General features: G+C 35.3%; 3 protein-coding genes across 3 annotated transcripts; all 3 read right to left on the reverse strand.

Annotated features, from left to right (window-relative positions):
• Positions 1-2,106: 2,106 nt before the first annotated feature.
• On the reverse strand, positions 2,107-7,467 carry LOC110736551 (FACT complex subunit SPT16-like). Its single transcript, XM_021916793.1, has 2 exons — positions 5,834-7,467; positions 2,107-4,176 (listed from the first exon to the last, which is right to left on the reverse strand). The coding sequence occupies exons 1-2, from the start codon at positions 7,172-7,174 to the stop codon at positions 2,374-2,376; spliced, it is 3,144 nt and encodes a 1,047-aa protein (XP_021772485.1). The 5' UTR covers positions 7,175-7,467; the 3' UTR covers positions 2,107-2,373.
• Positions 7,468-8,932: 1,465 nt separating this feature from the next.
• On the reverse strand, positions 8,933-10,316 carry LOC110736552 (peroxidase 5-like). The gene is made up of 2 exons (XM_021916795.1): positions 9,986-10,316; positions 8,933-9,849 (listed from the first exon to the last, which is right to left on the reverse strand). The coding sequence occupies exons 1-2, from the start codon at positions 10,202-10,204 to the stop codon at positions 9,064-9,066; spliced, it is 1,005 nt and encodes a 334-aa protein (XP_021772487.1). The 5' UTR covers positions 10,205-10,316; the 3' UTR covers positions 8,933-9,063.
• Positions 10,317-10,606: 290 nt separating this feature from the next.
• Positions 10,607-12,119, reverse strand: LOC110736020 (peroxidase 5-like). Its single transcript, XM_021916179.1, has 2 exons — positions 11,808-12,119; positions 10,607-11,722 (listed from the first exon to the last, which is right to left on the reverse strand). Exons 1-2 carry the CDS (start codon positions 12,012-12,014, stop codon positions 10,973-10,975), a joined length of 957 nt encoding a protein of 318 aa, XP_021771871.1. The 5' UTR covers positions 12,015-12,119; the 3' UTR covers positions 10,607-10,972.
• Between the last annotated feature and the right edge of the window lie 1,428 nt (positions 12,120-13,547).

Below are 13,547 nucleotides of genomic sequence, written 5' to 3' on the forward strand. Positions count from 1 at the left end.
ATTTGATTTTATATCGCAACAATTTTTCATTTATTGGTAAATATATTGATTTATTTTATATAAATGTAAAGATTTATTTATATCAATTTCAGTTTGGCTAGCATTTCACGGTTCAATTTATCCATTGATGTAGTAGGTTGGTTGTGGACGAGGTTGGTGATTCTATCGAAATAAAAGATATGGTAAAACAATGAATAATGATTTAGGATTTAAATTATTAAAAATTTATCATTTCACATTAAATATTTTATATAATTGAAAAAATATCATATTTACAATTTATTTGTATTTAATAAATTCATTATAAATTATAGTAAAAAAATAAATAAATATTAAACTTTTGTAATTTTGTCTAAAATTATTAAATACAATAAATCAAATAATTAAAAATCTTAGATGAAAAAACCGTGCATCGCACGGGCTTCCATCTAGTTATTTGTAATTATGGGAATTATTCGTGATACTTATAATATCTAAGATTTGAAATACAGAAATATGAAATGGAAGTAGTATTTTGAATTTTATTTATGCACTGTTAGTGTTTGTTATGCTAGTTTATATCTTTCGATAACATTTTAAATATATGTGGTATAAACATTTTTTTGTGGACCAAATGATTATTTTTGTAGTGAATTTTGCTATCAATTGAAATGTTATGAGGGTTAAGAATTTTACTTGTATGTTCAGGGCGGAACCAAAGGGGTTGGGGTGGGCTTTGGCCCCCCTTGGTTTATTATACTCTTATATTATATTATACTCTTATAATTTCCCTAATGTTGGGATACCAATAAGGCTGGAGTAGCTGAGTTGATTTTGGGTGAAATTGAGTTATTTAGGTCTCAAGTTCGAATCTTCCCCCTAACACTTTTCAGTTTGAGTTAAATTACTTTTTTTTCTTTTTTTTTATTTATTTTATATATATATATATATATATATATATATATATATATATATATATATATATATATATATATATATATAAAGTTTGAGTTAAATTACTTGGTTTCAATTCGACGGCTTTTCAAAAAGCTGTGATTTAATTTTAGTAGTAGTTATCAATATACCAAAACCAAATTTCATATTTGTCATTATATTAGACCATTTTGATGATTGTACATATCTTCATTCCAAGGGTGGAATCATTAATGCATCTCAGGGTTAAATATATACTTCGTATAATACTACATATATGTATCTCATGGTTAGATATTAGCGTGTGCATTTATGCATCCTTGACAAAGAGGTGTTAAAGGGTGACAAATGGGTTTCGGAAACTAGAATGGGAAAGGGATGGACAACGCTTATGATAATTCTAGAAGTGGTGTTAGCGGATGTAGTTAGAGGGTAATTGTTCATGTAGGAGTATATCTTTGAAATTGGGCAATTAGCAAAGGGCCAAAGGGCACCAAAATGTTTGAAATGGGTAAGTGCCCTTTGGCCCCTTCCCTTTCTTGTCTACTCCGTAATAGACTTCTCATAAAGATAATGATAAAAATGGATTTGGATTTGGTGGCACCTATATTTTTGTGCCTTCGCCCTTAGTGATTTCATCACAAATGAATATACTAGTACATTATTAGCTTGACATAAAAAAATAACAAAGGAACAATAATTTTAGTTGAAGAGGGTGTCCAAGTTAATCAACGAGTTTGACAATTTTATTCAATTATATTCTACGGAGTAGATCAAGTTAAGAAACACAACCTTAGTCTCATTTTCAAAAATCTACAAATTTGATAATTTACACTTCTTCGGATGGATCAGAACTCCAATCCCTTTGCACAATACCACCCATGTCCTAAACCTAGAGGAGGAACTTGCTTGGACCTCCTGAATTGACGAGGAACTTGTTCTAGACCTTCATCGGGTCTCTTCCTTCATCAGCATGACATCAACTAACTAGCTCCGTTCCACACTACTAAGATATGAGTATCTCAGCAATCGTTACAATCATTGCTACAAGTGTTTAACAAACAATGCAATATGCACATTAATTTTTGAAAGAATTTTTACCATATTGCTTTTAGTACCTGTAATACAGGTTATACAGCCTACGGGATGCGAGAGGAAAAAACATGACAGATATCAACTTGCAAAAATGAGGGATGATATCAACAAATGAAGAAAGAATTATGCTAGAAAAAAAAGGTACTTGGTTCCAACAAATAAAATCACCATTTTACATGTGAAAATTCTTTCATTTCTGGGATGAACGTTATACAATGCCCACTGCAAAAACCATAACAAGAACAAAAGCAACGAAAAAGTACCCATATCTAGAAGAACACAACCCAAAAGAACCTATCTAGAACCCATATCATCCGACCAAAAAACTGAACTTACCAAGATAATGGATCAGTCTGCCAAACCCATCTACCTCCTACCCTTGGGATGCTTAGGCAAGCTGCTGCTGCTAGGGCCAGGACGGGATTTCCCAAAAGTTGCCTTCATCTTCCTCTTACGTCTCTCTTCCTCGCTGTCAGATTCATCTCCCCTCTCACGGTCTGCATTGCTAGCTTCTCTCTCTAGCTCTTCCCAAGTCAAGCCTTCCTCTTCCTCCTCTTCTTCTTCATCCTCTTCCTCTTCGTCCTCATCAGACTCCACCAAAGATTCACTGTCAGAGGCTTCATCTTCTGACTCTGACTCAGCCTCCACATCAGATGGCTCATAGCCTTTATCTGACTCTGACTCATCGGTTTCAGAATCACTTGCATCCATGTTCAAGAATTCCCACCCTCCATCTTCTATAAATTTCTTTGGGTCATCAGTGATAGTCTTCAGAATGGCACGCCAATGCAGATTCAATCTGCTCTCGTAATATTTAATATCAGTGGTATCTAGCCATTCTTTGATACTCTCCAAAGAACTGGTGGGGATAGAATCAATTCGAAACACATCTTTCTTAAAATCCTTGAATATGATTGTCATGTCGAAATTCTTCTGCCCAAAGCCTACTCTCTCCAGGTTCACAATCTCAATCTCACTCAGGGTGATCACAAGGAAGGGTGTTTCAATCAGCTCAACAAGACAGCTCGAAGTGGGGACAATGAAAGCAGAAGCCTTATACGGTACACCATGGAAGCCAAGCTCCCTCAAAGGCATATCAAACTCCAGGTCAAGATCTTTAAACTGTGGCATACCCCAAAGTTCATTTACCCTGGTGACAAAATTTTGGAAATCCATGTTAATTTTGTTCTTCCTGTCTCTTTCTCGCTGCTCTTCTTCAATCTCATCGGGATCATAGGCAGATCGTCTCCCACCACCCAAAGTCTGGACCACTTCCATCACTTCGACGTAAAATTGCACATCCTTTGTCTTTTTGTTACCCACCATAATATGATTGTGAAGGTGGAAATGAAGAAGAGTTATCATCTCATTCTCTGCAGGCTGGAAGAATGCATGCTTGATATTAGCAAACATAATATCAACACGTTCATCTGACCTGGAGGTAGAAAACCGAAATCCATTCACATGTGCTTCTAGAGTACCAGGCAGCTTTCTTCCCCGCCCACTAAAAGCAGGGCGGACCCATAGATCAGCCAGTCTCATTGGCTTGGATCTATTTTGAGCAATAACAAGTTTTTCCTGAGTAACCAAGGTTGCCCTCTCAGCCCTCTCAGACTCCCTAGCAGCAACCTGCCGCCGAAGTGTCTTTATCTGCGCAACCACCTCATTCACATGCCTCGGATCTTTTGAGCGGAATGAAACTTCCTTCACAAATATTGCCCCCTGATTCTTCAAAGAATTCGCATCGTGTGGACTAAAAGGTGTGCCTGGAACATTGAAAATTATCCTGACATAGCAATTGCGATTGGTGTCTGACTGACTGGTAATAGTCTTCACAGTGGCAATGTGGAAAGGGACCATGCTTCCATAGATGGGCAGTAAAATGGCCTCATTCTTCTGATCAACCTGAATCATCATTTCACCCCTTGCATGTGGGAGATCATTTACATTCTTGTAAGCTACCAGCTCTGTTGAAGATCTTGACGAAGAACGATTATCTCCTGCCCCTGCACCACCACCAGCAAGTCGCCGAGCAGTTTCTTCATTCTTTTGACGAGCAAGTTCAGCTTGGTGCTGCCTCCTAAGCTCTTCTCTGTTAATCTCCCCATGATCCGACCTTAGAGTAGTTTTTGTAGGAACAGCTTCAGCCTCATTGACCTTGCGCTTGGCCTGTGGAAGACAAAATTTGGCAAGGTAATCAAGTGAGAAGAAAATACAGATAAAAGGGATCACATATAAATTGTTCATACAAAGTAGCCACATATTCAGCTTATTGGTCATGTAAATCACACCTTAATTTTAATTTTAGTAGAGCAACAAATGGCAGAAACTGAATGTGTAAGACATGCAATAGAAACACATAACATCATGAGCAGCATCCAAGATACCTTTCCAAATAAAGCCTAGTCATTATCACAATCACTATAAGTTATACTCTGTAGTGGCTCATCATTTCAAAAGCCATTGACCAACATCAAAAAATTATGTTACCAGAAAGTCACGAGTGAAGTATTTAGTGAACAAAATAGCAAAGTGCATCTGATGAAGTCACTATAAAAGCAGCAATGAATGACTACACAGAAACTCATAGAGGGTGATACAAAGCAAGTTTGAATCTCACATTTATAGGACTCCATTGTTACAGGCTACCCTCCCAAAGTTACTCCAATTTCCAGACCCAACTCACATAAACTATTTTTTCTTTTCCCATTTTACAGCTTTAATTTGATGCTTTGGATTACATCCTAAAAAAGACAAAAATAACACTTGTCACTTTGGCAACTGCAAAACTCCTTTCCAAATTTCCCATGAAAATAAAGGTTGTCTGGCTGTCCAATGTCTACTATAACTATAACTCTACATCTTTTTGATAATTTAAAAAAGTTATCTGATGACTCTTATTCCCTTCCCCACTTTTCCTTCTACTCTTTCTCTTGGCTATTCCATCTCCTTGATTTAGTGGGAATAATCTTCCCACTTTAGTTTTTCTCCTCCTTCAATTTCCTAGCATTTCATAATTCCTCTTACGACCAAAGTCATAAATTAATGGAAAAGAAAGATTACAGGTTTCAAATTCTTCAACCTATTTATGGTTATCGTTGAAAGTGAAATTATGTTTGTTTGCTAGGTGAGACGGTCTCAATTTGATCAAAAAGTAATTGAGCTATAAATCAAATTCCAAATGTATAAAAAAATAGAGATTTATATACATGTCAAGTTTTTACACACGTCAACAAAGGTTCAGGCATTACCTAATTAGACAATATAATGAAGCCAAAAACATCTCTTATAAACGTCACAATAATATCACTTCACCGAGGTGCACCTTGGGAAGAAGCAATCAATCACATATTCTAACTCTAATTATATGATAACATCCTCAGGCAATATTGAACCTCTTGAAGATCAAATACACCCACAGATCTCCTTACAGAGACAGCAACAAAAATACTTTATAAAGCACAAACATCATGAAATTCAACATAAATAGACATAAAATTGTCACCAATTTCTTTTTGGCTAAACTGATGGTAATTATTCTTCTTCAGAACATCTTATATTACCATAAGCAACTCACTCCAATACACAAACTTTTCACTTTCTATTCTATTAACTTTTTACAACATAAATCTTCAAACCATGTTCTTAGATTAGCCACAAAAGCACATGTTAATCATCAATAACACTAGGAAAATTTTCAAAAACAACTTGCAGCTATTGTTTGAAGATATGAAAGTAAAAGTGTAATTAAATTAACCACAAATCAGAGTAACAGCTCACTATAAAAAGACCATTCATCCAGAAAAATTATATTCAATACAATTACCTTTGGTGGCTCAACCTCTTCCTCTTCCTCATTGAATGAGTAAGCAACATCCTTCAATGCCTTTGAACTCAATGAAGTTGTAACTTCCGGGCTCTTCTCCCCAACAATGACAGTATCAGCTAAAAGCAAGGCAAAGTTCTGGCTTTTGGGGTTAGTTGCCTGAGTCTTCATGTTCTGAAATCCTAAAACAACATTAAAAACCATCCCTGGTTTCAATTCCTTCTCATTTTTAGCGTTCAAGTTCAAACCCGACTCCCTAAATTCAAGGCCAATACCAGTACCCGCTGATTTAGTCAAATTCGCCACCAATCCCGGGTCCTCTTTCTCAACCACAGCAAGAGCGGCTAGATAAACATCATTAGCTTTATTCCCAGGCTTCAAAGCACCAATGGCTGCTTCTTGCGCCTTAAGCAAAACCTCATATGCTTTACTCTGATCTGAATTAGCATCAATCAAGATCGTCCTTGCTATATTCGAGCAATAGCTATTATACCTAGACCCAACAGCACAAATAATCACACTAGCAGGCTCATAATACAAATTCTCATCATTACTCGAGGCACTCGGCCTCAAATCAAACTTCCCACCACTCTGAATGATCGGAGGGTAACAAATATCCACATTTTCCGCCTTCAACTTGACCTTAATTTTGCTAGGATCCAAAATCACCTTCTCAGCTTCATCCATCATAGCCGAATGCGCCAGCTTCTTCTCCTCATCGATAACCTTCTCCAAATTCGGAACAACATGACTCTTCATCACAGAAGCCGTCAAGAACGCGGCCTTCTTCACATTCACCAATTCTCCAGCATCCTTGACAGCAAACAAATCCGACAACCCGTTTGTAATATCACTCAGCTCCATACCCGAATTCTTCAGCTTATCAACCCACATTTCCAACAACCCTCCTTCCGGAGCTTCCTTCGACAAGTACCCAACCACGGGCTTCTCCTCTAACGCACGCAGACTCTTCAAAATGGTATCCATATGCGACGAACCGTCTTCGCCTTTCCTCTTTATATACGTCAACACTTCAACTTGTTTGGCATCCTTAGCCGCCTTCTTCACGACTTCAAGCAACAATGCCTTCTTCTGGCTACAAAGGAAATGAATCTGCTTCCTAGTGAACACCATAATCGTATCAGGAAACTCATAACCTAAAAGCCAAATGTTAAGCGCCGAAGATTTCAAGTATCGCAAATCTTCCGACGCTGGCGGCGTTGCGATTGCTAACGCCTTAGCTTCTCCCCATAAATCTGGATTACTTTTCCAGTTTGAGTAGAGAGCCTTCAATCTCTTCGAAAAGTTCTCCAAATTGATTTGGTATGGATTCGTCGACATCGCTTAAAAATGATGCTGCTAGGGTTAGGGTTTTCTTTCGAGTTTTGGGGCGATTGAGATGCTCAATTAAACAAGATTCAACTGATTTCTTCTTCGATCATCAGAATAATCGAAGAAGATGAAGAAATTGATGGAAAATTAGGGTATCATACGATGAAGGAGAGATTAAATTCATCAAATTTGATGAATTGATGAGAAATTAGGGATGAATAGATTGAAGAGAGTGAGTGGAACAATGAAGAAGAGAGAGAAAATGCGAAATGAAAATGTTTTTGTTTTTTTTTGTTTCGAAAAAGGGTATTTATAGATGGAGATATTGGTTTATCAAATAGGGTTTAAAATTGAGGAAAATTACGGGATTTGCCACCGTTTTGGAGATTAGAATTTACTGGATTGCCCCTTAACTAAGCGAATGAAATCTGCTGTATGAGGGTTATTTTGGGTATTCTAGACAGTTTTGTAATAGGGTAATGTGGCGGTGGAAAAACGACGTCGTTATTGTTTATTTGTTTTATTTTATGAAAATGGATGCGGTAAAAGGCGGGAGGAGTGAAAGTTATTGGCGGGAATTAGCTATTATTTGATGAATTTGAGAATTTTCCTTATCCGAAATTGAATTGATAGGAAAGGAATTACTTCCTCAGTCAATTATTCACACATACAGTGTCACTCGTTTGACCGTCTTTTATAATTAAATTACTAAAAAAAAAATATAATTATATAAAATTTTACTTAGATTCGTAAAATATAAAAAAATATATTTATAAATTTACTTAAAGATAAAAAATTTATAGTAAAATATGCATGAGTAAAGTTGAAATTTCAACATTGTATTAAAAAAGAACAAAGTAATTACGACACTCCGTAATAATTTAATCTACCAGTAGTTCATAACACACTTTATTGTGACGTTTGACACTTGGTTTTTCTATTACTCCATGCATATTTCTTTAACCTTTTGTACTTTGAATATTCAAGTGAATATGACGTTGAAAATTTTATCTATGTTGATATATATATAAAAAAATATATATTCTAATTTGTTGGTTATAATAAATTATTTAAATGATCATTATTATCTTAAAATGATGGTCATTATACTTTTGAAAGGTTTATTCACTCACATGGTAAAGAGCTAATTAAAATTTATTTAATTTGTTTTTTTAGCTTTTGCTTCAAAAAAAATTTGTGTACAATCAATAGAGTGGAGTTGAGTGATTCATTGCATAATTAGTAAAAATATTTTTAGCTATTCATCGTGTTTTAGTAAATTGAATCAATTTGGACAGGAAATATATAAAGTCGTTTGACTCAGAACCAAGAAACTTAACCCAAATTTGTCTTAAAAATCCGATTTTTTGAGTTTTCAACGTTTAGGCCCAAAGATTTATCTATAAATCTATATTACCGTATTAGGCCCAATTATGTATTGGCCCACAAAAATAAGGTAAAATGGGGGAACCAACAAAGTCGTAGCTACAAAGCTTACGATGTACCACTTTTTGCAATTGCAAAAATTGTTGATCATGGTAGGTTTGAAAATCTTTGATTTCGAATGACCTTCCTAGTTAGTCCCAGCCAAAGAATATCTTTAGACTGGTAAATTATGAACAAAAATATTTCTTATACAACACTTGAGCAATCTTACTATATCTTGTGCTGCCCAATGAACAATTCTTAGGTCATTTTCTTAGACTTGTTTCATTCTATGATACTTGTATTATTAGATGGTGCAATTAAAAAAGAACAGAAGAAGTATTTTACAATTGCAATAATCATGCAATTTATAATCAATTGCTTAGAACACGAGAATTACATTTGATAGTTTCATCATTATCCCTAGCATTAAGTATCATAAATTTGACAATAAATTCATACTAATACAATATTTACAGATTAACAATTTTACAGTTTCTTCTGATTTCACCTTGTGTACCAGTCAAGACCTCAATCAAACCCATACGAGTCATAGCATTAACAAACTTCGGCATCCAAACCCTCCCATACTTAGCAAACCTTCTTACCATCGATGCCGTCCGAGGATTATGCATTAGAGCTTGATCAGAAGCCAACAAGCCTCGCCCTGTCTCCAAGTTCCTGAAGTACCTGTTATCCAACCTACTCGGCGTAAAACCATCTAGTGGGACTTTAACATTGTCACTAACTACTCCTGCACTCGTAATTGAAGGACAATTGTTTTTCATTTCGCTAGCAAAATTTAAGTCCATTGCAGGATCTTGTACATGAGTAGCATTGAAGGTGTGAAGTCTGTGAGAAAATACAGAACATCGCGTTACACGGCCAATTGAATGTGCACCAGAAAGTGCAACCATTTCTTGTAAGTTAAGTCCCTTTGTAGCAAACATTTGTTGTAGTTGTTCAACAGTCGAGTTTGGTGAAGGAAGATTTTGTGTTGGTTCGTCTTTGATGGATACTCTGCCGTCTCTTCTACCTGCCGGGACTTGGTAGCTGATCCCTCCAAGCTCTAGCACAGAATCTCGGGCTGCAAATGCTAGGATGTCTGCACATGAGACAGTCCCAGGGCAGTTAAACTCGAGTTCTGCTTTCGCTTCATCGATCACCTCGTAACCTCTTAGGCTTGGACCATTTGCTTGGTTCTCCTTTTCTGAGGGATTACTCAGTGTCGAATCGAGTAGTATAGATGCATCACAACCCTACCATAGAAAAAAAAAAACTTCAGTACTTTTCATTCATTTGTTGTGTTATATGGTTTTAATCGATTAAAACTGATTTTTATTGTTTAAACTGAACTTTACTAAGTTGAAAACACGGTCTAAAAGGATCAATTACCCTGACAAAGCAGTCATGAAAATGCATTCTAATAAGACCTGCTCCTAAACCAGGATCTTGAGTTATCGCCCTGTTTACTGATCTTCTTACAATAGCCTCGGCTGATGGGCATGTGGATCGATACAATCCGGCCTCGAGGGTTGCAGTGCAGGTAATGAACAAAGAGAAAAACAACAATGAGAAGATTGATCCTGTCATATTGTGGACTAATGAAAGCATGTAATTAGTGTGAAGAAAGCAAGCAGAGAGCAATGGATATTTATATTAGGGTGTGAGAGAAATATAGTAATAAGCGTGTGAATTTAGCACTTTATATAATTTTCTTTGTATAATATATCAATGGTTGGTTATAATTGGTTCGTTTGTTCTTCATTTTTACAAGAAACCAAGTTACAAAGTGTTGGTGATATTATTGTACTGATTTACCAAACATTGAAAAAAATAAACTTTTATGGTAACTCATTTATATGGTGAAAGTTGAACCTTTCAAACGGAAAAAGAATTATGGCTACTTCTATGCTACACGAAACATATACTAACTAGCGCCTAGCAGCCCTTTTGTGACTTTGTCATAGTGGTATTAGTATAAACTTTATGAGTAGTTTCCATCTATTGATAAAATATGTTTGACAATAACTTTTCAGCTTTAAGAACGATAAAATATAATATTTTAAACTAGTCTTTGGTGACGGTACTAGGAAAAAGCGAAATAGAATATGACAAATTTAAGTTTAAAATAAATTTGCAATAAAGAGAAAAAAAAAAAAAAAAACTAATTTGTGATTAAATATAAACTAATTAGCTGGGATATATATAATCCTTGTGCATTGTACAGCAAAACTTATTATTCACTCAAAATTTCCTTTGAAATTAACATTAGCCTTTTTAACAATTGAAATTCAATGAATAGCAAATCAAATCTGTAATGTAAATGAAAAAATAAACAAATATTTTTGTAAGCATAACTTATTATGTAGCTCTGTTCTTCTAATAATTAACAACCCTGCAATTTCTTCTGATTTGTCCCTCAGCACCAGTGAGAACCTCAATGGAACCCATATGAACCATGGCATCAGCAAACTTGTTAGCCCAAACTTTACCCTGCCAGCCGAAATTGCGCACCATTTGAACCGTGGTTGGTGAAGTCATAAGAGCTTGGTCCGAGGTCAACAAAGCCCTATTAGTCTGCAAGTTTTTGTAGTAAAGGTTATCTAACCTGTTTGGTGTAGTAAAATCAAGAGGAACTGTTGGATCAGTAGTAGCAGGTGGATTTGGGCACCTTTCCCTTAAAACATTGGCTATTCTAGGGTCCAAAGAAGGGTATTGTGGGTGAGTTTCATTGAACGCGGAACAATGTGAGACTCCAATAGAGTGAGCCCCGGAAAGGGTGACCATTTCTTCTAATGAAAGGCTTTTCCTAGCAAAATTTTCTTGTAGCTGTTCTAGGTTGAAGGATGGTCGAGGGATGTTTCCTGTTGGATCATTTATGTTTGAGACTAATCCATCTCTTCGGCCTGCTTGTACAGCATAGTTTATTCTTCCTAACTTCAAGGCACTATCTCGAGCTGCAAAGGCTATGATGTCTGCACAAGAGACCGTGTTTGGGCATTTGGCTTCGAGCTCTGCCTTAGCCTCATCGATGACTTCATACCCTTGTAGACTTGGGTTGTTTGCCGGATGCTCCTTCTCTGCTTGGTTCCCCGGTGTTGAGTCTAGTAGAATCGATGCATCACATCCCTGAAAATCAAACAACTACCATGAGGTTTACTCAATAATAAAAATTTTCGTACACTATGAAAGTGATGTATAGAACTATACGTACCCTAACAAAGCAATCATGGAAATGTATGCGAATAAGTGCTGCTCCTAATCTCGGATTTTGCGAAACAACTTTGTTTACGACATTCCTGACTGTAGATTCAGCTGAAGGACAAGTTTGCTGATAAAAACCAACCTGAAGATTGGATCCCAAACAAGCCGTTGACATTGCAAGAAGTAAAACAAAGCTAAAACCAATGTATTTTTGCATGTTTGCTTGTTAAAATATGTTAGCTAATGAATAAAACAAAGTATTTTGGAAGAAAAAAATGCTAAGACAGGAAAATTAATGTTTTTGTAGTAAATTAAAGAAATGAAAGATGATATTTAGATAATTTAAGGTGTGTGTATATATATATATGACTGGTGACAAATGGGAAATCATTTATTCAATGTATATTTGGACAAAAACGTGTGACAAGAACAACCTGCATCATGTGTGAAGAAATATAGAGAAATGGGCCGTATATTGGGCTTGTTTTCCTTTGAATAGATCAACTATTTCATGCAATTGGCAATTAATTAAGTACTATTTAATATTTATAAACTCATCTTTTCTTCAACTACTTCATTAAATTTACTTTGTATTTGAATTCGATCAATTTTAAAGTTAATTGAATTAAATACATATTTCACTCATTTGACCTTTTCCTTCAAAGCCTTTGTTAGCTTATATTTTCTTCAAATAGTAGCTTTTGTTGCTTAATTTTTATTTTATTTTATTGTTTTTTAAACGGTAAGAAACGGGGAGGACCCCCCTCCTATCACACAGGATGGGGGATGAGAAAACAAACCCCATCACTTGGGGTGGGGGGGAGGGACTAACCATCCCTCCAACTCCTGCATCCTCAGTTTTTGTTGCTTAATACATAGATGGATTGAATAATGTTCGAATTTTGAAAATTGATAGGCATAAATTGTTAACTTTTTTGTAACTTTGCCTCTTTAAGAGATTTTTGCATGAAAAACATTAAATCTTATCTTATCCACATAACAATAACAACAAAGTCTTTTGTCCCAATATAAAATTCTTTACTTTCATATCTAAAATAATTAGGGTTGGAGTTAGCAAAGCTCCAACAAGTAACAAACCGTAGCTACCAATAATTATGTGAATTTGTGACCTTCACCTACCAAGTGAAGTACTCCTATTACACTTGGATAGATCACATCTAATTATATGTGATACAGTAATTGGTTTACTTCGCTTAAATACCATAAATTATAATCTTGATAGTTGATACCCGAAGTATAAAAATTCCTAATGATTACAACAATTCTTAAGAACATCTCATTAAAATACTTCATTAATTATTATGTATAAAGTTTATTAATTACGTTTACGTATATAAGGAATGTGATGAAGAAATGGATCTGAATTTTATTTGTGCGTCTTCCTTTGAACTTCTTTACCCAAGAAAAAGAGACATTTGAACTAATCAATAAATCTATGCGATTTGCAATTGAATAATAACAATAATAATATAATTTAGATATAATTTTTACTCTAAACTTTATCTCCCAATGTTTTTCTTCAACTACTACGTTTGAAGCTAGAACTTGTATGCTAAACAATTTAACGTAGGTTCTTTGTAGTGGAGGTTGGCTATTGGGTCAAGCCTTCTTTATCAGAACTTTGACTTTCAATTATCTGAACTGAATCCAAATTATATTAACATGCACGTGTGGTTTGAGCAAACAAATGTGTTTACGTTCAATTTTTTCAAATAGGTTCATAATCACT

The sequence above is a fragment of the Chenopodium quinoa genome, unplaced genomic scaffold (genome assembly GCF_001683475.1).
Source record: "Chenopodium quinoa cultivar QQ74 unplaced genomic scaffold, ASM168347v1, whole genome shotgun sequence".
Classification (NCBI taxonomy): Eukaryota; Viridiplantae; Streptophyta; class Magnoliopsida; order Caryophyllales; family Amaranthaceae; genus Chenopodium; species Chenopodium quinoa.

Coding starts and splice junctions, on each gene's coding strand:
- LOC110736552 (XM_021916795.1), bottom strand. CDS start 10,204: ATGCTTTCATTAGTCCACAATATGACAGGATCAATCTTCTCATTGTTG. Junction 9,850..9,985: donor TTCATGACTGCTTTGTCAGG/GTAATTGATCCT, acceptor TTTCTATGGTAG/GGTTGTGATGCATCTATACT.
- LOC110736020 (XM_021916179.1), bottom strand. CDS start 12,014: ATGCAAAAATACATTGGTTTTAGCTTTGTTTTACTTCTTGCAATGTCA. Junction 11,723..11,807: donor TCCATGATTGCTTTGTTAGG/GTACGTATAGTT, acceptor TTTGATTTTCAG/GGATGTGATGCATCGATTCT.
- LOC110736551 (XM_021916793.1), bottom strand. CDS start 7,174: ATGTCGACGAATCCATACCAAATCAATTTGGAGAACTTTTCGAAGAGA. Junction 4,177..5,833: donor AAGAGGTTGAGCCACCAAAG/GTAATTGTATTG, acceptor TGTCTTCCACAG/GCCAAGCGCAAGGTCAATGA.